The sequence below is a fragment of the Mesoplodon densirostris genome, chromosome 17, assembly GCF_025265405.1.
Source record: "Mesoplodon densirostris isolate mMesDen1 chromosome 17, mMesDen1 primary haplotype, whole genome shotgun sequence".
In the NCBI taxonomy this organism is placed as follows: domain Eukaryota; kingdom Metazoa; phylum Chordata; class Mammalia; order Artiodactyla; family Ziphiidae; genus Mesoplodon; species Mesoplodon densirostris.
Window position 1 is genome coordinate 15,781,063 of NC_082677.1, and position 23,984 is coordinate 15,805,046.

General features: G+C 40.3%; 1 protein-coding gene across 4 annotated transcripts; it reads left to right on the forward strand.

Annotated features, from left to right (window-relative positions):
* Nucleotides 1-1,660: 1,660 nt before the first annotated feature.
* Nucleotides 1,661-23,775, forward strand: NEK3 (NIMA related kinase 3). Of its 4 annotated transcripts, XM_060079689.1 has the most exons (17): nt 1,845-1,951; nt 2,322-2,405; nt 4,104-4,273; nt 5,743-5,836; nt 6,183-6,280; nt 7,714-7,797; nt 8,609-8,676; nt 8,769-8,855; nt 11,117-11,171; nt 13,466-13,666; nt 14,227-14,299; nt 16,493-16,539; nt 18,883-18,985; nt 19,854-19,970; nt 20,463-20,597; nt 22,252-22,378; nt 22,810-23,775. In XM_060079689.1, the coding sequence occupies exons 3-17, from the start codon at nt 4,157-4,159 to the stop codon at nt 22,889-22,891; spliced, it is 1,488 nt and encodes a 495-aa protein (XP_059935672.1). In that variant the 5' UTR covers nt 1,845-1,951; nt 2,322-2,405; nt 4,104-4,156; the 3' UTR covers nt 22,892-23,775. The 4 variants fall into 4 exon arrangements, with proteins under 4 accessions (XP_059935674.1, XP_059935673.1, XP_059935672.1 ...); XM_060079691.1 differs by lacking the exons at nt 1,845-1,951; nt 2,322-2,405 and adding an exon at nt 1,661-1,729; XM_060079690.1 differs by lacking the exons at nt 1,845-1,951; nt 2,322-2,405 and adding an exon at nt 1,697-1,721.
* The last annotated feature ends 209 nt before the right edge of the window (nt 23,776-23,984 follow it).

Below are 23,984 nucleotides of genomic sequence, written 5' to 3' on the forward strand. Positions count from 1 at the left end.
ACCTACATAATGGATGGTGCCCTTCTAGACTTCACTTCCTTCACAGGGATATTCGGTCTAGACACCGAGGTGTGTCACGTCAATCATCCTTATATCAGCACGCTTAACTCCCTTGTCCTAGTGTAATTCTGTTATCTACATAATCCCAATTTTGGATTAATCCAAATTTCTTACTCCTAGAGATGACTACACAATTATGCATTAGAATCACCTCTGAGCTGCTTGATCACCTTTGCCCACATAAGCTTCTTCTGTTATTCTGAAAACAACAATCAAAACTTCACTACTCAGAATATTACTGTATAGAACTAATAAATAATATAAAAATCTCGATTTAAAAAAAGAGTTTCCCTTCAAGATTTCCATATGCTATAGATGACTTAATTTTCTTTTTCATAGAGAAAATTGAGGCTTTCAAGATTCCTTCTCCTTCTTTGATATTATCTACATCCATCCACATCTTTATTTCCTCTTCTGGTCTCAGAAGCAAATCTGTCTGTTCCTCATCTAGTCCAAGGCTAATTCTCTTCCTGGCTCTAAAAGCCATCCTTTCATCTCAGCTAGACCTTCCTGGAGAATTCCCTGGCGGTCCAGTGGTTAGGACTCTGCGCTTTCACTGCAGAGGGCCCAGGTTCAAATCCTGGTCCGGGAAACTAAGATCCTGCAAGCCACAGCCAAAAAAATAAAATAAAATAAAAAATAAAAACACATTATTTGGATCAACTAGACCTTCCTGGCCCCCCTCCTGCTAGCACTTTCAGCCTCTCTTTCCTTCCATTGTTTTATTATCCCTCAACATATAGCTACAATTTCCCCATTAATAAAATACCCTCATAAATAATCTTGTGCTTCCCTCCACCCATGGTTATCACCCTTTCTCCTTCTCTTCAAGGCTAAGTATCTTGAAAATATCCTGAACTCCTTGATTCTTCTGACCATCTCACCTCAGCTACTGCAATCTGGTTTCTCCCACATCACATCACTGATATACTTTCTTCAAGGTTACCCATGACCTTCTGTTGCTAAATCCGATAGCCTCTCTTCAGACCTTGTAATTGGGTCAGCTTTTCAGACTGTTTACCACTGCAGTGTCTCTGACATTATTGCAGTGTAGTGGTTAAGGGTCAGACTCTGGAGCCAAACTGCCTGGGTTCTAATTCTACTTCTACCACTTATTAGCTGTGGGACCTGAGGCAAAGAACTTAACCTCTCTGTGCCTCAGGGATAATAATTGTACCTAACTTTAGGGTTGTTTTGAAGATTAAATGAGTTAATAGCTAACACTTTAGTCCTATTCTATGCACTTTACATGCTAAGGTCACTTAAAAGAGTGCTTAGCCCCTCGTAACTTGTGTGTGTTATCTATAATAATGGATAGGTGTGGCCATCTTTGGGGGACCATTAATCTCCCCTCCACACTTGCCCAAGTTCACACAACTGGTAAGCTTAGTGCTGTGCCCATGAAACTTATCTACATGGGCTGTTCGCTTAAACTGGAGACAGAACTTACGTTCCGCGAAGGATACTTTCCCTCAATATTATTGGCATTGTTCTGGAGCGACGTGGAACAGCACTTTGAAAACGCGCCCTTCGTAGGCCCGGCTACCCCTAGAACAGCGCCTCCCGCTCGACCCGGGAAGCTTCCTTTGCCGGCAACCCGAGAGACGACCCGCCGGCCCGCCCCCCGGAAACGCGCCCGGCTCAGGAACTCCGGGAAGCCGGTGAGGCGGTGAGCCGGCCGGCCGGGCAGGCACCCTCCGCGGGAACGAGGGCGGGGGCGGGTGGGCGCTGGGCGCTGGGCACTGGGCCGGCGGCGCCCACGCGGGGTGGGGGCGAGCGGGGCCAGCGCTCCCGCGCTCGCGGACCCGGGCCTGGGGGTCGCGGGGGTAGCGCGGGCAGGGATGCGAGGCGGAGCGGCTTCTCCGGGAGTGAGGATCGGGTCTCCCCTGAGGTGCGGTCACCGCGCTCACCTTCTAAGCTGCATCCTACATTTACATTTGCACATCACTTTATTAGCCTTTGATCGGTATAGGCCTGCGAAGCGACGCTTTTGTCACATTCAGAGCATATACAGGTCTTTTAATGAGCTTAGGTGTGTAATGAGTAACAGGGGAAAACGTGGACGGAAAGGACCAAATGTGATTTTCAGCTGAGAAAAGTCAGTGGTTGTTCTTGCTTATCAGTTACTGTCCGCTCACAGAATAAATACCCGAAGTAAAAAAGAATAAAAATACGGGAAAACTAGGTCTTGTCAAATCGTGTAATGCCAGGGGTCAGTTAGAATAGCGTCAAAGAACTTTTTTCTTTCACGTCATATCCAGAAAGACCTTACTGTCCTTGAAAAGAATTGTTTCTGAAAACGATGCATCTGATTTGGTTACATGGAGAAATTCTAGAGATTCCTGGTGAGTCTAGGTAAACAGGAATACAAATGGTCGCTAGAACTGTAGGTTTTGGTTTGTGATTTTTGCTTTACCCGCCATGCTCTCTGGACCTCATAAATCTTTGTGGTGTGATTTTTATGAACATAAGACACTACAAGTAAGTTTTGTGAAAATCAAGTAAACTCATTCCAGTGTTTTTTCTGTAATGAAAAAAAAAAGCATTACCTTTCTAAGGTTTAATAATAATAATAGCTGCCATTTTTTTTAGGGCCCCCTATGTACCAGGTAAAGTGTTAGGAACTTTATATTCATGCTTTCTGATGTATTAAGAGATCCAGCGAGCTGCTTCATCCAGGAAATATAAAAGGGAGACTGAAGTTCAAGGACTCTGCTTAACATGTCTTCTTCCTCCCAGGCACCTCCAACTCAGCATGTCCCCAAAGGAGCACATGTTTCCCTTCCCCATGCCTTTCCCCACCCACCCCACTGTCACCGCCAGAAAAATCAAACCCAAAACACCAGGTACACAACCATCATGCCTTTCCTTTTTCTCAGGGAAAGGTATCAGTATTTGCCCAATTTACACCAGAAACCTGAGTCTACCTTGTTCCCTTCTCCCTAGTTGTCCCCCATAAATCTGTAACCCAAAATCTTGCCAGTTATTTCTACATGTTCCTTCCCGTTGACTTCATCCCCCTCGCCACCCCCCTATTCCATTGTGTCATCATTTTCCTGCCTTTTCTGTGGTAGGAGTCCTGCTCCAGCCCTCCTCCCCTTTCCCCTGTCTGGTCCATTGCTCTGCAGCCAGCATGAGTAATTTTTCTAAGCTGTGAATTTGCTCTCTTGGTTAAAACCCTTCAGAGACAGCCTGTGAATTACCCCAGGATAAAATCCATCAACCTGAACTTTGCTTACAGTGACCTTGAGGCAAGGCCCAGTCTGCCTTACTAGCCTTACAGTCCTCTTTCAAGTCCTTGACCTGAAACAATCTCTTTTGCTCTTAACTATGCGATTCCCTCTGCCTCCATCATGTCCCTCCTCTTTGCCTAGATATCTTCCATTTATCTTCAGGCTTCAGCCTAAATGTCATCTTCCTAACTCCCCAGGATACCTCTGCCGAGGGCCAGCATGACTCTCCCTGTAAGACTCGCCACCCTGCATTTGTTGAGGCCGTGGTCCCATCTGCTTTGGAGTGTGCATGATGGCTAGGGCTGAATGTTGAGAGATTTGTTCAGGATTATAAAACCTGGCACGGATGCTCTGTGTCCACCTGTTGAATGAATAAAGGAATAAGTCATCCTATCATGGTGATTAGAGCTACTTTGAATTAATTCTGCCTTTTGAAAGTAAATTTAATTCTCAGTTGTTTTTGTGTGTGGGGGCGAATCTTTTTTTTTAAATTGGGGTATAGTTGCTTTGCAGTGTTGTGTTAGTTTCTGCTGTACAGCAAAGTGAATCAGCTACACGTATACATATATCCCCTCTTTTTTGGATTTTCTTCCCATTTAAGTCACCACAGAGCACTGAGTTCCCTGTGCTATACAGCATGTTCTCATTAGTTATTTATTTTATACATAGTAGTGTATATATGTCAATCCCAATCTCCCAATTCATCCCACCTCCCCCTTCCCCCCTTGGTGTCCATATGTTTGTTCTCTACGTCTGTGTCTCTGTTTCTGCGTTGCAGTAATTCTCAGTTGTTTCTGTTTTTGAATCTAGGTTGGGAGAGCCGGTGGTGACTGCGGGAGTGGAGCCCCTGTGCGGTGCCCAGCATGGACGGTTACACGGTCCTGAGAGTGATCGGGGAGGGCTCCTTTGGCAGAGCCCTTTTGGTTCAGCAGGAGAGCAGTAATCAGATGTTTGCCATGAAAGAAATAAGGCTTCCCAAGGTCCCTGCTCAAGCAATTAGCTCATGTTGAACGTGTACATGTAATTTGTATAGGAAAACAAGTTCTTGAAATTGAACATGGAATTGCTCCTTTGTGCACAAGATTTAATGGATTTATTCATTAGCTTTACAAGGTCTTGATATATCTTACATGGTTCTTAGGATATTGTCATTAACAAAAATAATCAAGGTTTGGGTGGTGATTGCTGTTTATCTGTGAATAATTTGTGATAATTTCCAATTTTGCATACTTAAGGGTGTAGGGAAGCTGCCCAAATGCAACTCGGGTGCCATATTATTGAAAAAAGGAACATCAACATACAGTGAAGAGCTGAGACCTAAAATGCTAACCTTTGGTATCAGAGAACCTATTCTGTGGATTAGTTTATAGGTTTTATTTCCCTGTAAGATGAGGAAAGTGCTGATTTATCTGTACAGTTGACCCTTGAACCACACAGGTTTGACTGCTGTGGGTCCACGTAGATTTTTTCAATAGTAAATACTACAGTGCCGTGCGATCTGAAGTTGGTTGAATCCGTGGATGCAGAACCGAGGAAATGGAGGGGTTCCTCCATACGTGGAGGGCCAGCTATGAGTTGTACTTGGAATTTCAACCGCATGCAGTCAGTGCCTCCAACCTTGTTCAAGGTCAAACTGTATTTATCACCATGTAACATAGTTGTCGGGTGAAAGAAGCCATACCATGGAGGCTGCCTAATATTTTGATCAACTAAAAAAAAATACATTTTAATAAAATTCTCAGAGTATGTTTTTTCCCCACTGCAATCTTGACCTCGTTTAGTGGGCATCAGAATCACCTGGAGAGCTTGTTAAAACAGATTGCTGAGCCTTACGCCTGAGTTTCTGGTTGTGTAGTTCCTGGTGAGCCTGTGAATTTGCATTTTTAACAAGTTCCCAGCTGGTGGTGATGCTCCTGGTCTGAGCCCCCTTGGGCTAGTACATAATCAGTTGCAGTTTCTTAATTATAAGATAAGTCATTCAGGATTTTATCCTCATAGAGTAAGTTGGGGGATAAACAGTTTTGTAAACTTATTTTGCATATGGTCTTTGTCCATGCTGCTGTAATACACGAGTATATATATTTTTCATCTGAACCAGTGGGCTGATAAAGTGATGCAGACAGTAAAAACATGAAAACCCTAGTTTTTCTTTAAGAAGCTACTATTGTTGATGGCATACTGGCTCTCCAAGTCAGGTTATACTTAGGCTGATGTTAAGAGTAGTTTACATTCCATACTTGTAAAGATACAAGAGGTCAGCTTAAGCATGCATATAGCCATAGTTGAAAAATCTGCACATGTTTTCTCGTGGAGTTTGATAAACTCAAGTTGGGTCAAAGTACAGTGCTATGAAATTGTGTCTAGCATTGAAATATCATACAAACTACTATAACATCGTTTTACTCTCAGTTTTAGTATTACATTTACGCTTATTTAAATCTCCTTCTAGGCTTTCTCTGACACACAGAATTCTAGGAAGGAGGCTGTTCTGTTAGCCAAAATGAAACACCCCAATATTGTTGCCTTTAAGGAATCATTTGAAGGTAAATATGAATTTCCCCCAATACATGCATTTCTGAATTTGATTCATGGCCACTGAGGCTTTGTTTTTTTTTTATTTATTTGGCTGCGTCGGGTCTTAGTTGTGGCCAGCAGGATCTTTGTTGCGGCGTGCAGGATCTTTCATTACAGCACGTGGGCTCTTCCTTGCGGTGTGTGGGCTTCTCTCTAGTTGTGGCACACAGGCTTAGTTGCCCCACGGCATGTGGGATCTTAGTTCCCCGACCAGGGATCAAATCCCCGTCCCCTGCATTGGAAGGAGGATTCTTAACCACTGGACCACCGGGGAAGTCCCTGGGGCTTTCTTAAAGAGTCTTACATCTGTTTTAGCTGAAGGACATCTGTATATTGTGATGGAGTATTGTGATGGAGGGGACCTGATGCAGAAGATTAAACATCAGAAAGGGAAGTTGTTTCCTGAAGATATGGTAAGAGACCGACTTACATAAGTTTCCCTCAAGTTTTGGAAGCAACTTTTCTCATAAAATTTGTATGTGTTAAAGTAAAAGCATTGCTGTCTGTGCTTACCTGACACACTAGTTAGAAATGACTCATTTCTGTATCCATGATGCTGCTTAGTGAGATTGGCTGCCTGAGATGTTTTTAGGGAGTAAAATAGATATAAGTTTATAAAATATCAAGGAATAACACTTCCATGTTTAGAAGAATTTCAAAATTATATTATTTATCATACTTTCTACTAGACATTTAAAATTTTTATTTTTTGTAGTGAAATATTAGAAGGCAGATGGATTTCTTCTGTATTTCCAGATCATCTGAAGAATGAAGCCTGCATTTCTGTTTTTCAGGAACACGTATTCTTAGTCTTTTTCCTTCTACAGTTTAGCATAGTCTCTTAAAATACTGCCTTTTTAATGGAAAGTTGTGTATTAAATATTATTGGAATGAGTTGACTAAGGAAAATACTTCAATAAACAGCTTTACTGGGGCTTAGTTTGATACATGGTATAACATGTTTTGAGAGTATATTAGTATAAATATTTTTCATCTAGAAGTTGTATTGTTAAGAATATGGGTTCCATTGTAGCATGTCAGCCTGGCTTCAAAGGATTGTTGGTAATATAATGAAATCTTTTAATGTTAACATATGAATATTCCGAAAAAGTGAATGAAAATCTGATGTAATGATTACACTATAAAATGTTATAGCATATTCATTTCTAAATGGCGAACTACTTTTATACGTATATTTAAGAAATATTTTTATTTGGTTAAATACAAGAAAAACATAGTGGGATTTTTTTTTTTTTTTTTTTTTTTTTTTGCGTTATGCGGGCCTCTCACTGTTGTGGCCTCTCCCGCTGCGGAGCACAGGCTCCGGATGCGCAGGCCCAGCGGCCATGGCTCACGGGCCCAGCCGCTCCGCGGCATATGGGACCCTCCCAGACCGGGGCACGAACCCGTATCCCCTGCATCGGCAGGCGGACTCTTAACCACTGCGCCACCAGGGAGGCCCTGGGATTTTTATTAAAATAAATTGTTGGGAATTCCCTGGCAGTCTAGTGGTTCGGACTCTGCACTTTCACTGCCAAGGGCCCGGATTCAATCCCTGGGGGAACTAAGATCCCACAAGCCATGTGGCATGGCCAAAAAAGTAAATAAATAAATTGCTATTTGGATCATACATAACACGATGACACATATGGGACTGATTCACAGCTTTTCTGAGTTTCTCCAGGCAACACTGAATCTTAGTTGAACTATGTAATTTTCAGGAGTTCTGTACTTATATTATGTAAAACTCAGGTCAGCCAGGGCCTGAAGATGATTCTTTGGGATTTTGGGTTGCCATGAACCCATTATTGCATTCTTGCAGATTTGCATGCTTTTTTCCTTACAGATACTTAATTGGTTTACACAAATGTGCCTTGGAGTAAATCACATTCACAAGAAACGTGTGTTACACAGAGATATCAAGTCCAAGGTAAGTGGAAACATTTTGGTCCTAAAAAAAAAAATCGGAAACTATTTCATGCCATGTTTTTTCTGTGTTATTCTCTTTCCTTTGGGGGCATTTTTATCTAGTTTAGAAATATTTCTCAATGTAATATTGGTATTTTTGCTAGCCAAATAAGGTACTACTTGAGAACAGGTCAGTAAATCTCTTTAGTAGTGTATGTTAATAGTTCCAGCTGTCTTAGTGACTGTTTCCTAAGACCACATGTTCTCAGATGGAAAATGGTTGAGACCAGGGCCTGCCACCTGGAGTTACCGGGACACAGGTTCTCTGGTCAGTTGAGCAGGGTCTGCCGATACAATCTGAAGCTTGCCTGTTAGATTTCTAATCAGTCATCCTGAATTCCCAAGCAGGAAAGTGCAGCTGTCCAGAGGGTATCTTGTCTTTTTATGTTGCATTCGAGGACTCGGCTGTCAGCATTTCTACCCCTGATCTCCATCATCGGCAGGCTTTGAAAGACAGCTTCTGCCGGCACTGTCTGCCTTATATTTGTTTGTTTGTTTATTTATTTATTTTTTATACAGCACGTTCTTATTCGTTATCTGTTTTATACATATTAGTGTATATATGTCAATCCCAATTTCCCAATTCATCCCACCACCACCCCCGCCCCGCCACTTTCCCCCCTTGGTGTCCATACGTTTGTTCTCTACATCTGTGTCTCTGTTTCTGCCCTGCAAACTGGTTCATCTGTACCATTTTTCTAGGTTCCACATATATCTCTGCCTTATATTTGAATGAGGGTAGATGTAATCTGAGCTCTTCTTTTTCAATGCAGAATATCTTCCTCACCCAAAAGGGAAAAGTAAAGTTGGGTGATTTTGGATCTGCCCGTCTTCTCTCCAGGTACGTATGTCTCTTCTGTAGTAGTGACAGTATTCAAAACATCATCATTCAGAAACGCTCTGTAATCATTCTGTGCCTCTTTCTGGTTTTAGTCCCATGGCATTTGCTTGTACGTATGTGGGAACACCTTATTACGTGCCCCCAGAAATTTGGGAAAACATGCCTTATAACAATAAAAGGTAAGTGATGTATGTAGTTGGTGCAGGGCTGACAGTTTGGTACAGGCATTGTAGCCTACAGGTGAAGTTTGGTTTTTAAAAATGTATATCTGAAAGCAGTGTAGAATTTAAATTCCCAGGCCTCTAGATGAAAGTCATAATTTTCCCGCTGTTTTAATCAGAGCTGAGAGGAACTACATGTAAATGCGGAAAGAAAGGCTAGTCATTTCTGGGGACAGTATGCATTATATTACTGCTTCTCAAACTTTGCCTCTCCCGACTTTAAAAATCCCAAAGCGCAGGTTGTAGCCACATCAGTTAAATCCAGTTGTCTGGGGGTGGGCAGCAGGCATCAGTAATTTTCCAGGATCACTAAGTGAGTCCCATGTGCGGCAAAATTGGGGAACCACTGGATTATGTCATTGAGTTGACATTTACAGGACTAGATAATAAGCACTTGACTGATAGGTTCATTGATTATCAGAAGATAGTATGAAGTCCTTATGATTTAAAGCATAATTTTTTTCTGAATATAAGTAATATGTGCTCATTGATGGAGTGGGTGGGCAGGGGAAGGATTGGAAATGTAGAGATATACAAGAAAGGAAATGGTGATCACCCACTTTACACAACTACTGATAACATTTTGGGTTTTTTCCCCCATCCATTCTCTTTTTCCCCTAAACTTCGTTTATATGCTCTATATACAATTTAGTATCCTGCTTTTTTCACTTTATATCATATTCACTTTATCCCATGTTAAAACTCTGCATAATTATTGTTAATGGTTGCATAATATTTTAATACATGGGTCTTCCAAAATTTATTTCACATTCCTCTGTTATTGGCCTTATGATATATTTCCAATTTTCAGTATCCTAAACAGTGCTGTGATTAATATGCCTTTTGTGCATAAATATGTCATTGTTGTCTGTCACATTCTTGGCATGAATTCCTAGAAAGAGAAACACCCACAGGTTCTTGTTACCATCTGCCAAGTTGTTTTCTGAAAAGGGTATGATAATCCATAATAAATAGACTCCTTTAAGAGTAAAATTGGGACTTCCCTGGTGGCGCAGTGGTTGAGAGTCCTCCTGCCAATGCAGGGGACACGGGTTCGTGTCCCGGTCCAGGAAGATCCCACATGCTGCGGAGTGGCTGGGCCCATGAGCCATGGCCACTGAGCCTGCGCGTCTGGAGCCTGGGCTCCGCAGCGGGAGAGGCCACAACAGTGAGAGGCCTGCATAATGCAAAAAAAAAAAAAAAAAAAGAGTAAAATTGACTGAATTGGAGACAAAACAGCTATGAAAGGACTTCCTGGGACAACTGGGGAAATCTGAGTTTAGACAAAGTATTAGATAATAGTATTGAATTAAGGTTAAATTTCTTGGATGTGATAATGGTGTTGTGTTCACGGGGGAGAGTGTCCTTGCTCTTAGGAGATCCATGTTGATGTGTTTAGGGGTGAAGTGTTTGATGTCTGCAGCCTTTCCTTCAAGAGGTTCAGATCTAGAAGGAAGAGAGGAAAAGCAGGCAAACGTGGCAAATGCTAATGGCTGAGAAACCTAGGAAGGAGCATGTGGGCATTTAGAACTTTCCTGTAGGTTTCAAACTTTAGAAAATTAAAAGTTGGGGGAAATAGTTGATAAAAAAGAAAAAAACAACCTTAGTTAAAATGAAAAGAATATCATGTAGAAAAAGTCTGGGGGATGACAACAAGGTGGTGAGAATTCTGGAGGAAAGTGGAGGTGCTTAGTTTGAAGAAGGGTGGGCGTATAGGGCAAACTATAGAACTCTTTGCTGAGCTCTGAAGAGCTCTTATGTGGAAGAGTAAGAACGCTGTCCCTTAGAGCCAGCCACTGGGGGCACAGAGAGCTGTCCATCAGGATGTGTGACCAAAGGCCAGGTGTTGTGCAGGCAGTCTGGGTGGAAGCTGTACTGGTTGACTTCTAAAGCCCTTCTTCCAACTATGATAATCTGAGTCCATGGATACTCCTCTTGCACCAAGTATTGATACTACTGAACTGATACCCGAACAACCCAGATTTGGAGGGGCAGGGGTTGGGGAGCAGTCAGTTTTATTGTGAACATTACTGTTAGTACGTATCTAAGTGTTAGACCAAAATTGCTGTATATTTTATTTCAATAGCTAAGAAGTACCTGCAATGTCTGTTCTTATCAAAGGTAGAGTAATTTTTTATTTTTTGTATTACAACATATACATATTTTCATATGATTACTCATAACCCACTCATCATTACATTGCTTCTTTATGCTTCCAGTGACATCTGGTCCTTGGGATGCATTCTCTATGAACTCTGTACCCTTAAGCATCCAGTAAGTATGGTGTGCAAAATGGGAAAGGCAGCCTCTGGTTGTATCGGGCTAAGTCCTAAGTGATGTGCCAGATTTCAACTGGTGGTTTGCTTCCTTAGGGTGAATTCATTATAAGATTTTCATGTTTCCAGTTGCTGTCATCTTTGCTTTGAGCTACTTTTGTAGTATATACTAATAGGAAATTTCCATGATTTAGTATTTATAGTTCTATATTTAGCTTGCCTCCCTCCTTCCTTCCCTCCCTCCCTCCCTTTCTATCTTTGTGAATTTGCATATTCTAGTTATTTTGTATAAGTAAAATTATACCATATTTTTCCTTTTGTGTCTGGCTTGTTTCACATAGCATAATATAATGTTTTCAAGGTTCATGCATGTTGTAGCATATGTCTGAATTTCATTCCTTTTTATGACTTAATAATATTCCATTCTATGTTTATACCACATTTTATTTATCCATTCATCTGTTGATGGACATTTGGGTTGTTTCCACCTTTTGGTTATTGTGAATAATGCTGCTGTGAACATGGGTGTACAAGTATCCATTAGAATCCCTGTTTTCAATTTCTGGGGTATACACATAGGAATGGAAACGCTGGGTCACATGGTAACTGCATGTTTGGCTTCTTGCGGAGCTGCCAAACTGTTTTCCAGAGTGGCTGCACCATGTTTATACTTACCTTGTTATCACTTAGATTTCACTTCTTCCAGTTTCTTCTCTAACTGAAATATCCTGAGAAAATAGACTTTGCTCTATATTATATATTTTTAAAAGATATTTTAAAAATAATTTAACATAAAAAGAGGTTAAATCACTTGCCCTGCTTGTTTAGCAGTTGTTTATTACACAGAATTAATAATTAGTGCTGATCCCTATTAAGTGTTAACTTTGCATAGAAATAAATTCTGTTCTTTGGGCACAGATTTGAACTTGGGTGGCTTCTCCCGTTGCAGAGCATGGGCTGTAGGCATGCGGGCTTCCGTAGTTGTGGCTTGTGGGCTCTAGAGCGCAGGCTCAGTAGTTGTGGCGCACCGGCCTAGTTGCTCCGCGACATGTGGGATCTTCCAGGACCAGGGCTCGAACCCGTGTCCCCTGCATTGGCAGGTGGATTCTTAACCACTGCGCCACCAGGGAAGCCCCCGCAGTATGTTTATTATACAATGAAAACTTTAAATGTTATTCTGGTATGACATTTTATATCCTACTCTATTACTTGTCAAACGGTGATAACTACTTTGATGACATGAAAGGTAAAAAGGATTTTGCAGCAGAAGTTTAAAATAGGAAAAGTCTAAAGTGCATTTTGTCAGGGAGCAGGCCTGGGGATTTTAATTTTTTTTTTAATTTTTAAAATTTTATTTATTTATTTATTTTTGGCTGTGTTGGGTCTTCGTTTCTGTGCGAGGGCTTTCTCTAGTTGCAGCGAGCGGGGGCCACTCTTCATCGCGGTGCGTGGGCCTCTCACTGTCGTGGCCTCTCTTGTTGCGGAGCACAGGCTCCAGACGCGCAGGCTCGGTAGTTGTGGCTCACGGGCCTAGTTGCTCTGCGGCATGTGGGATCTTCCCAGACCAGGGCTCGAACCCGTGTCCCCTGCATTGGCAGGCAGATTCTCAGCCACTGCGCCACCAGGGAAGCCCAGACCTGGGGACTTTTGAGGAGGAGAGAAGCAAAGAAACGTTACACTTATTATAAGCCTTAATATCATCTGACTTTTTAAAAAGCCGTATGTATTTATTACTTTGATTTTTTAAATATATTAAAAATGTGTATCTGTGAAAACGTTGATTTGAGTAATGAAGTACCCAAAACGGGCACTGATGGTAAGACTTCCTCCAGATGGGAACATCTTTTACTATTTATGTTTACCTTTCTCCTGAACAACCGTAAGATTTTAGAATAGTACCGGTTGGGAGGTGGGGTGGGAGTTTGTTGGATAAACAACAAGGTCCTACTGTATAGCACAGGGAACTATATTCAATATCCTGTGATTAAACCATAATGGAAAAGAATATGAAAAAGAATGTATATAGATGTACAACTGAATCACTTTGCTATACAGCAGAAATTAACAGTATAAATCAACTGTACTTCAATAAAATAATTTTTTTGAAAATACGAAGAAAAAAGTATGATCAGTAAAAAAAAAAAAAGATTAGAGAAAAGCACCTTAAAAACACCTCTAGGGAGAAGAATTTCTAAAATTAAAATAATTCATATAAATTCAGTTCAGCTGGTATTTACTTATTTCTGTTCTCTTTCCTTGTATATGCTTTTACAGTTCAGTTTTGCTTTTTAGTTTCAGGCAAATAGTTGGAAAAGTCTTATCCTCAAAATTTGTCAGGGGTCCGTGAGCCCACTGCCGTCCCATTATTCCTATGAGCTTCAGCATCTGATCAAGCAGATGTTTAAAAAGAACCCCTCATATCGCCCTTCAGCTACAACTCTTCTCTCCAGAGGCTCTTTAGCTCGGCTCATCCAGAAGTGCTTACCCCCAGAGGTATGGTACATGTGAGATTGACTGTGAACAGTTTTCCCAGTGTTTGTTATCTTCTAAACACAATTACATGTTATACATGCCTGTAAAAATTCAAATAATGCAGACATATATTTAAAAAGTACCTTGTAAAAAAAATAAAATAAAAAGTTGAAACGGGCTTTCCCTCCTCTTCTTCTTTCCACGATGCTATTCCCCAAATATAATCATGGATATTGTTTGCATTATCCTTCCAGATCTTTTTGGACGTATATAAATGTCTGTTTGTTTAAATTACGTGGATCTTTTATTTATTATTTATTTATTTATTTTTCTGGCTGTGCCTTGCGGCATGTGGGATCTTAGTTCCCTGCCCAGGGATCAAACCCTTGCCCCCTGCAGTGGAAGCACGGAGTCTTAACCACTGGACCACCAGGGAAGTCCCTACATGGATCTTTTAAATGGCGTTTCTACTTTTCAACTTTATTACTGTGGGGAAGAATATTGATAATTAAATGATGTCATGGCAGTATCTAAAGAAAAGCATCTTTCACATCTTTAAATGCTCTGCTTTAAACTTTCAGATCATCACAGAATATGGTGAACAGGTATTAGAAGAAACCAAAAAATCTATACATAGTACACCAAGAAAAAAGGGTAAGAACTTTGAAAAGCTTATTTTTTGTGTTCTTTTAAAATACAGTATAACAGGGCTTCCCTGGTGGCGCAGTGGTTGGGAGTCCGCCTGCGGATGCGGGGGGCGCGGGTTCGTGCCCTGGTCTGGGAAGATCCCACATGCCGCAGAGCGGCTGGGCCCGTGAGCCATGGCCGCTGAGCCTGCGCGTCCGGAGCCTGTGCTCCGCAACGGGAGAGGCCACAACAGAGAGAGGCCCGCATACCGCAAAAAAAAAAAAAAAAAAAAATACAGTATAACAAAAAGGAAAAATACAATTTTCAGGTTATTAGAGATGATTTCCAGAGATACTCCTCAAATCAAAATTTGCTTCTTATTCCTTCAGGCATAATTCTATACCGAATCTTATACATTTAGTTTTCCAGGGATCAAAAAAAACCTAGTTTGGAGATTTTAGAGATGTAAAGATTGTTCTCTGTTTCATTTTTAGAACCATATTTACTCTAGTTTGTTATGGATCGGGTAGAAGGCTTCTGTGATCTCACCTAGGAATCTAACCATGAAAATATAATGTAGGAAATTGTATCCCTAAGGACCATCTTATAAACAAAATTTTTTTAATGGAGTCTTTTTAAAAGTTGGAACTGTCCACATAATAGGTGCACAAAATTTCCACACATCTGTAGTCAATCCTGAGCAAATTTCAAATGTAATTTATTGTCTCTTTGGAAGTTGTCATCTCAATTTTTTCAAAGCTCTTTTTGTTGCTTTTCATTTGTCATCAATGACACATCTTTCATCTGAAGAAATCCTACAATGACCAGGATAAGAGAGAAGAATTAAGACGTGTAGAAGGTCATCCACTGTAGGGAGATGTTGTAAAACCTCCATTATTTAGTGCCTGTTACCTTAGTGTTATATACTACAAAAGAAACATTCCTTTTTTTTTTTTTTTTTTTTTTTCTTTTTGCGGTATGCGGGCCTCTCACTGTTGTGGCCTCTCCCGTTGCGGAGCACAGGCTCCGGACGCGCAGGCCCAGCGGCCATGGCTCATGGGCCCAGCCGCTCCGCGGCATATGGGATCCTCCCAGACCGGGGCACGAACCCGTATCCCCTGCATCGGCAGGCGGACTCTCAACCACTGCGCCACCAGGGAGGCCCTACTCCTATTTTTTTTAAATTTCTTTTTTATTGAAGTATAGTTGATTTACAATGTCATGTTAGTTTCAAAAGAAACATTTCTAAACTACTGTTTTTTTGAAGTTACATTTTAAATGTTACTTTTGTAAGAATGTAAACCCTTTTAGTGATATAAACCCTTCAGTCTTACAATTCAGCATTTTTTTCTGTTACTTAAGAGGTAGTTAGTTACCTTTGCTTCAGCAGTTTTAGTGTTGATTTTATTTTATGTACTGTTTCGTAGCTTCTGTTCACATCCCAGGGTAGTGGGAAATTAGTTTTAAAATGCTGAGCAACAACAACAAAAGCAGTCTAAGAACAGTTTCAAGACAGTGTAGTTTCAAGATAAGAAAGTGTAGTTTTACAATTTCTAAAAAAAAGAGGAGTAAGCCATATGGGGAGCACGTGTCTGGTGGTATCTCCATCTAGTCTGTAGCCAGTGAGACCAGAACAGTGAAAGCCGTGTGAGGGCAGGGACCGTGTCTCATTTGCTCACTGTTGTATCCTCAGTGCTGTCATCATAGATGCTCAGTAGCAATTGTTTAAAATGCTGAATGAATGAGGAACACGGACCCCAGGCTCTGGCAACGGAAAATAAGGCAGGAGCCATCCTGCCTCCATGACTGCTGCTGGCCCCTCCTCAGGGAATAAGTAGCTGATTTCTTGAGAGGGATACCTATTCCACCTACTGTAATAGCTGTCAGGAAAGCAGACTGGGTAGCAAGCTTATGCTAAAGGTGATAATGACCTTCCGAGTATACAGAGCGTCTTACCTCCTGGTGCCTAAATGGGTTGGCATAAGTGAATAGAGATGTCTTAACTTGCAGATGTTAACATTCGAATAAAACAGCAGAAATAATCTCTTTAACAGCTGAGGTGTATTATTAGGCAATTAAAGCTTGGTATCACTATATGGGCTAGTGCTTTGGTTCTTTGACTTTAAAAACTTCATTTGTCTTTGTTACTCAGGCTTTCTGCAAATCATATTAGAAGCCTTTATGTGTTTTCTCTCTACCTTCTCTTTTCTCTTTGAGCAGACCCCAGCAGAATCAGGATAGCTTTGGAAAATGAAGCAAGCACAGTGGTAAGTGCTTTAAAGTTGAATTTCTAAAACTGTCTACTGGGTACCAGGCATCATTAGGTGCTGGGATATATTTGGAAGACTGTTGCCTGGTCCCTGGGTTCAGGAGTTTTTCATCTTTGTGCTTGGGAAGTAACTGGAGGCTGTTCTTTGTACTGCCAGCCGAGCCACTTTAGATCCGCATTTATTTGTTTTTTCATTTCTAATTATTATTATTATTTTTTTTTTTTTTTTTTTTTTTTTTTTTTTTTTGTGGTATGCGGGCCTCTCACTGTTGCGGCCTCCCCCGTTGCGGAGCACAGGCTCCGGACGCGCAGGCTCAGCGGCCATGGCTCACGGGCCCAGCCGCTCCGCGGCATATGGGATCCTCCCAGACCGGGGCACGAACCCGCATCCCCCGCATCGGCAGGCGGACTCCCAACCACTTGCGCCACCAGGGAGGCCCTTCATTTCTAATTATTGATGACAAGTGGTTTCAATATAGATGTGAGCGAACTTAGCCCTGCTTATAGGCATGAAAGTCTTGTTTTAGCCTGGCTCTTGGTTGGTTTTGTGTGTGTGGTACTATATATATATATATATATATAACATACAGTTTATCACTGCAGCAATTTTTAAGCTGAATTGTAAGAATTTAATGTCATTAATTACATTCACAATACTTTTTCATCACCCCAAACAGAAACCCATTAAACAATAACTACCCATTCCTCCCCACCCTCCCTTCCACCTCAGACCCTGGTAACCTCTATTCTGCTTTCTGTCTCTATGAATTTGCCTATTCTAGATATTTCAAGTAAGTGGAATCACACAATATTTGTCCCTTTGTGTCTGGCTTCTTCTGCTTAGCTTAATATTTTCAAGGTTCATCCATGGTATAGCCTGTATCAGAATTTCCTTCCTTTTTATGGCTAAATAATATGTAGATCACTATTTTGATCTTGACATTTTTCTGTTCAAAAACTTTTAGTGCCTCCCCATTAAGCCCACGAATTGAGTGGACATTTTTCAGCCTGGCATTCAAGGTCCTGTTTGTCTCATTTGGCTCCAGGCAGCTGTGCCCTTTTACATGATAGCGGCAGTTAAGTCATAAATAGTAACAGCAAATCCACTTTCCAGTTTTGCCACACCCAACCCAGTAACTGGTGTCCTATTGATAATTTTTTTCTTTCTTCATCATTTTAATCAACCTTTTAACTCCCAAAAGAAAAGATGTAGTAACAACAAATGATTCTGTTTATGGAATGTACTAGTAATTAAACTTGTAAATTTTTGAATGAACCTTAGGTTGTAAATAAATAACACCATTCCCCATTATGTTACTACAAATGGAATCTATTCTGCCCCTGTACTTTTTCTTTGCATAGTAATATCTGTTAGTAATATCTGTTTATTTCCAGCTTTATTGAGGCCTAATTTATATACAGTAAAATTTACTCATTTTTAGCATGCAGTTTGGTGAATTTTGGTAATTTTATACAGTCATATAACCAGCACCACAGTCAAGACATAGAAATCCCATCCCCCCAGTTGTAAATGCATTTAATGCACCTAAACCTACCAAACATCCTAGCTTAGCCCAGCCCACCTTACATGTGCTCAGAACATTTCCATTAGCCTCCAGTTGGGCAAAATCATCTAACACAGAGTGTTGAATATCTCATATAGTGTATTCAGTACTGAACTCAAAGTGAAAATCAGTGGTTGCCTGCGTACAAAATAGTTGTAAGTGTATCGCCTGTTTACTCTTGTGATCATGTGGCTAAGTGGGAGCTTTGGCTCTCTGCCATTACACAGCATCACAAGAGGGTATCATACAGCATATCACTAGCCTGGGAAAAAGAGCAACATTCAAAATTTGAAATACAGTTTCTGCTGAATGTGTATCACTTTCACAGCATTATTAAGTTGAAAAATCATAAGTCAAACCATCGTAATTCGAGGACCGTCTGTATGGTAACTTTATAAAATATTTCATTTTGATATTTCCAGCATGAAAAGCACAGAAATTTTTCATTGCTCATTTCCTCTATAAAGACCTCTCAAATATCTCTGTTATTTTTATATATCCTTTTCACATTTGCAATGACTGATATTAATGGCTATTAAGGTATATGACTATTAATATATATATATTTATACATATGTATGTGCATATATATGGTTTTTAATATACACATATATATGATTATATGACTTAATTTACATGGATGTATGGGGTTCTGTGGTTATTGATGTTTAATCCATCTATATTTAAAGTTAAAATAGCTGTATTTGCCTACTTGTTTACCTTTTTTTGCAGCAATTCAAGCATTACTTAACCTTTATTTTTAATTTCTTTTAAAGCAAAGGGAAGAACCAGGTGGAAAGTGTAGCCACACTGACTTAGAAAGCATTAATAAAAATTTGGTTGAAAGTGCACTGAGGAGAGTAAACAGTGAAGAGATAGGTAAGTTATTCAAATTCTAATCATTGTATAAGTGGAGAACTGGGGAATATACAAGGAATACCAGTTTCCACCTTACTAGGTCGTAGGCTTCATAAGCAAGTAGATAGGCAGATTTGTGTTTGCTTATCCAGTAGTGTTACAAGAACATTTTATTTACCTATAAAAAAAGAGAAAATCGTGTTTATTAATAAGAGGCTTCAGAAAAAATAGTATTTGTTATGCTCTCCACCATAAAAAGCCTGGCACACAGTGTCTCCCTAAGTCCTCTTGGGCCTTTAATTCTTGTACATTGTGTAATATGTGAGTATATACATAGCATTTTTTAAAAAAAGTAAATATATTTATTTATTTTTGGCTACGTTGGGTCTTGGTTGCTGCATGCGGGCTTTCTCTAGTTGTGGCAAGCGGGGGCCACTCTTCATTGTGGTGCGCGGGCTTCTCATTGTTGTGGCCTCTCCTGTTGCAGAGCACGGACTCTAGGCACGCGGGCTCAGTAGTTGTGGCTCCTGGGCTCTAGAGCGCAGGCTCAGTAGTTGTGGCGCACGGGCCTAGCCGCTCTGTGGCATGTTGGATCTTCCCGGACCAGGGCTTGAACCCGTGTCCCCTGCATTGGCAGGTGGATTCCTAACCATGGAGCCACCAGGGAAGCCCCTATACATAGCATTTTTAAAAATTCACTTTAATGATTAGCTTTACCTTTTCATTTGGATTTCTTTTTCATTCCCTTTACTACTTAGACTTGAAAGAGTGTTGTTAGATCTGAGTTTGAAAGAGAAAAGAAATACTTTTCTTTTAGAGAAATACTTGTGTGCATATAGATGAATAAATAAAAGAATAAGCTCAGCAGTTCTTCTTTACACTTTAAAAGCCAGTTCGTCAGGTCCTCTCAGGCGACAGTGGGAGAAAAATGTATCCAGTACAGCTCTTACAGCTTTGGAAAATGCATCATTACTCACCTCCAGTTTAACGGCAGAGGACGATAGAGGTTAGTAGATTGAATTCTATTATTATTATTTTTTTTTTTTTCTTTTTGCGGTATGCGGGCCTCTCACTGTTGTGGCCTCTCCCGTTGCGGAGCACAGGCTCCGGACGCGCAGGCCCAGCGGCCATGGCTCACGGGCCCAGCTGCTCCGCGGCATATGGGATCCTCCCAGATCGGGGCACGAACCCGTATCCCCTGCATCGGCAGGCGGACTCTCAACCACTGCGCCACCAGGGAGGCCCTGAATTCTATTATTTTATTATGGAACATTGTCTGATAATTGTTTAAGGAGCCAGAGTTTTTTCTTTTTTTTTTTTTAATGTCACTCTGTGAAGGATATTTGGTTATCACACATCAGAGCGCTGCTCATTCAGGCAAGTGAAATAGTTCTGGGTAGAGAGTTAAATATAATTAGCTTTGCTTGAAATATGATCTGAAGATATATGCTGAAAATCTTTTTTATCTGGGACTAATTTTTTATCTTTTCCCAACTAGGTGGTTCTGTAATAAAGTACAGTGAAAATAATACCCGTAAGCAGTGGCTCAAGGAGACTCCTGAGACCTTGTTGAACATTCTTAAGCACGCTGACCTCAGCTTGGCGTTTCAAACATACACAATATATAGACCAGGTGATTCATGTCTGTTACGTAACTGTGGAAACCCTTTGATTTTTTTGAAAAAATTGTGGTAAAATATACATAACCTAAAATTTACCATTTTAACCATTTTTAAGTGTACAGTTCAGGAGCATTAAGTACCTTCACATTGTGCAGTCATCACCACATTCCATCTTCCAAAATGGAAACTCTCTATCCATTAGATAATAACTCCCTGTTCCCTCCTCCCAGAAACCCTTTGATCTTAAAGTTATGAAATATTTAGTAGCATTGTAGTTTTAGGTTTTCTTGAATCTTTTCTAGCCAGTCTGAAGCCATAATTAAAATTTCCCCTAGAGCTTCATTCCTTCTGTTTGCCCATTTGTTTGCTTATTTTAATAATCATGTGATCACTTTGAAGTGTGACCCGTTTTTGCCGTGCAAATACGCCCCTGTTTAGGGACTCTGTAGCTCAGACTTTATCCTAGTAAACGCTGAGGAACTTCAAGATTTCTTTGGCTCTGTACTTGGATTCTGTTATATTGAATAGAACACACAAAAAAAGATGAACAATTAGGATTTGACTTTTTTTATCGTTTCTACAGACATTTTCACTAAAATTATACAACATAATTTTTTAAGATACTATCCTTAGGAATTGGGGCCAAAGGACTGAATTAAGGGTGTGTATGTGTGAGTGCACGTGTGTTTAATTTTGGTAATTCAATTACTAGAGCCGTCTTGCTTGGTTTAAGATCTAAGATAAATTATGCCAAGGAGAGCATGTCATGGTGTGGCAAGCCTTGACTGTATGTATTGTAGCAGATTTAGTGTATTTGTTGATTTGATCGGTATTTATTGAGTGCCTAACATGTACTAGGTTAATATTTTTTAAAAAAAGAATAAAACATAATTCTTTCCTTGAAAGAGTTGGTTATCTGGGAGACCAACACACAAGCAGAGCATTGTAGAGCTGTGTACCACGTGTCTGATAGAGCTGTGTGCAGACAGTTATGCGTCCCTAGGAGAGGTGGGTGCATTGGGAGGCAGGTGTTAAGGAAGGTTAATGATTATGACTTTTGTGTTAGCAATTATAGATCCTGGATTTTGTTTCTGGTCCATTGATGAAGATGTTGTCATTTCAGGAAGGTCACTATTTAAAACATATATCATAGCTCTATTGTGAAAGGATTTTTATAAAGATTGAACCCACATTTTCATGTTAGGTTATCGTTTTGTAAGCAAAAATCTGAAAGTAATTACTACCTGGAAAAAAATTTAACAGCATGCATTTGGTCTTAATTCCCTAATTTTATTCCCCTCCATTGGGAAAACTTAGGGGGAGGGGAGAGCTCAAAGAAGAAAAAATTAACTGTTATCCAGCTGTCCAAAGACAACTTTTAATGCTTTAATATGGGTTCGTATATTTGAGGGTTTTAATTATAATTTTCTGAGTTCTGGTTTTGAAGAAAGTGCTGTTTAAAAATTTAATACCTCTACTGGTGCTTACTGGGCCTGTTTTATGCCAGAATCATGCTGAGTAATGCAGGGAGACACTACAGAAAGATACAGAGCATGGCACTGCCCTCAGTTAGCCCACAAGCCTTTGGAGGAATTTAGTGCAACATGAGCGAAATAAGTAAAAACTGCTTAACTTGGCATAATTTCTGTTAATATTCCTCTGAAGGTGCAAAAAGGTTCTTGAAAGGCCCCCTGTGTGAGGAAACAGACGCATCAGATGATGTTGATGGAAGTCCTGATTCTGTCATTTTGGATCCAGAGAGACTTGAACCTGGACCGGATGAGGAGGATACGTAAGTGATGTACCCAGATAGCGTGTGCGTGCATGTCATTTAAATTGTACTTTAATCATTTCTGGTTTAGCAGGAGCTGGTTATATTACTTTACATCATTAATGAATATTTATATCTTGATCTTTTGTCTGGCATGGGTAATGTATTATGGTATTATCACAGAATTCCTGACTGAGCCATGTGTTTATAATCATTTAGCTTGGACTTATTTTTTAATATACCAGATTTTTATATTGAAAAAGTTGTAGAAACAGTGAAAGAAGTGATCCTTTGGAAGGCTAACCACTTTTTTTCCTCTGTTCAGTTGCCTTATGGAGCTCAGTTTTCAAAAATGTCGGTATTGTTACAGTGGTGTACTGCTTTGAACCCATCGGCAAATATTAACTGTGCTCCTTAAATGGAGGCTTAATATCCAGATTGTTTTTTCACAGGGACTTTGAGGAAGATGACGACTCTGACTGGGTATCAGAACTGAAACAGCGAGCTGGCTGGCAAGGAGTGTCTGATGGATAACACCCAAGGAAATGTTCCTTAGTCACACTGAGGAGATGTTTAATGTGAGGACTTGATATTTGGATAATACTTAACTCACGGGATGTGTATTTTCCTTTAGAAACAGAGTGAAGAGAGGGAAACCGAATATTTAAAATTATTCCTGGTTAGTATGATAAGGTATAAAAAATCTAGAGCTCTTATGAGTTTTTGAGTTCAGAGGAGAAGGCATAGCAGAATGGGTATGAGGTTTGGGCTTTGCGGTCAGAACAGAAATTGAATGCTACCACCTACTACTTGTGTGACTGTGAGAAATTACTTAACCTCTTTGAGCCCGAATTTCCTCAACTACAAATGAGGATAACAATGCCTACCTCATAGGGATGCTGACCTTAGACCATCACAGCAGCCCTTAATGTTATTATTTGCATTGTTATGATTTATGCTTATTACTATGTAGCTCTTTTTATGTCTCCTAAAGGTTTGAGGATCTAAATATATTTAATTATAACATAATAATGTGTGTGATTTTTCAGTAAGGCCTATTTCTGGGTAGTGATCAATCATCTTCAATGATCACCAACTACCAGCTGTCCTTAAATACAGCCCCTCGAGTCTGTCATACAGAGTGAAGTAAGTCAGAAAGAGAAACACAAATACCGTATGCTAACACATATATATGGAATCTAAGAAAAAAAATGTCATGAAGAACCTAGGGGTAAGACAGGAATAAAGACACAGACCTACTAGAGAATGGACTTGAGGATATGGGGAGGGGGAAGGGTAAGCTGTGACAAAGCGAGAGAGAGGCATGGACATATATACACTACCAAATGTCAAATAGATAGCTAGTGGGAAGCAGCCGCATAGCACAGGGAGATGAGCTCGGTGCTTTGTGACCATCTAGAGGGGTGGGATAGGGAGGGTGGGAGGGAGGGAGATGCAAGAGGGAAGGGATATGGGAACATATGTGTATGTATAACTGATTCACTTTGTTATAAAGCAGAAACTAACACACCATTGTAAAGCAATTATACTCCAATAAAGATGTTAAAAAAAAAAATACAGCCCCTCACAGGATGCGCAAAAGAGCCCAGGTCAGAGGATCAGCCAT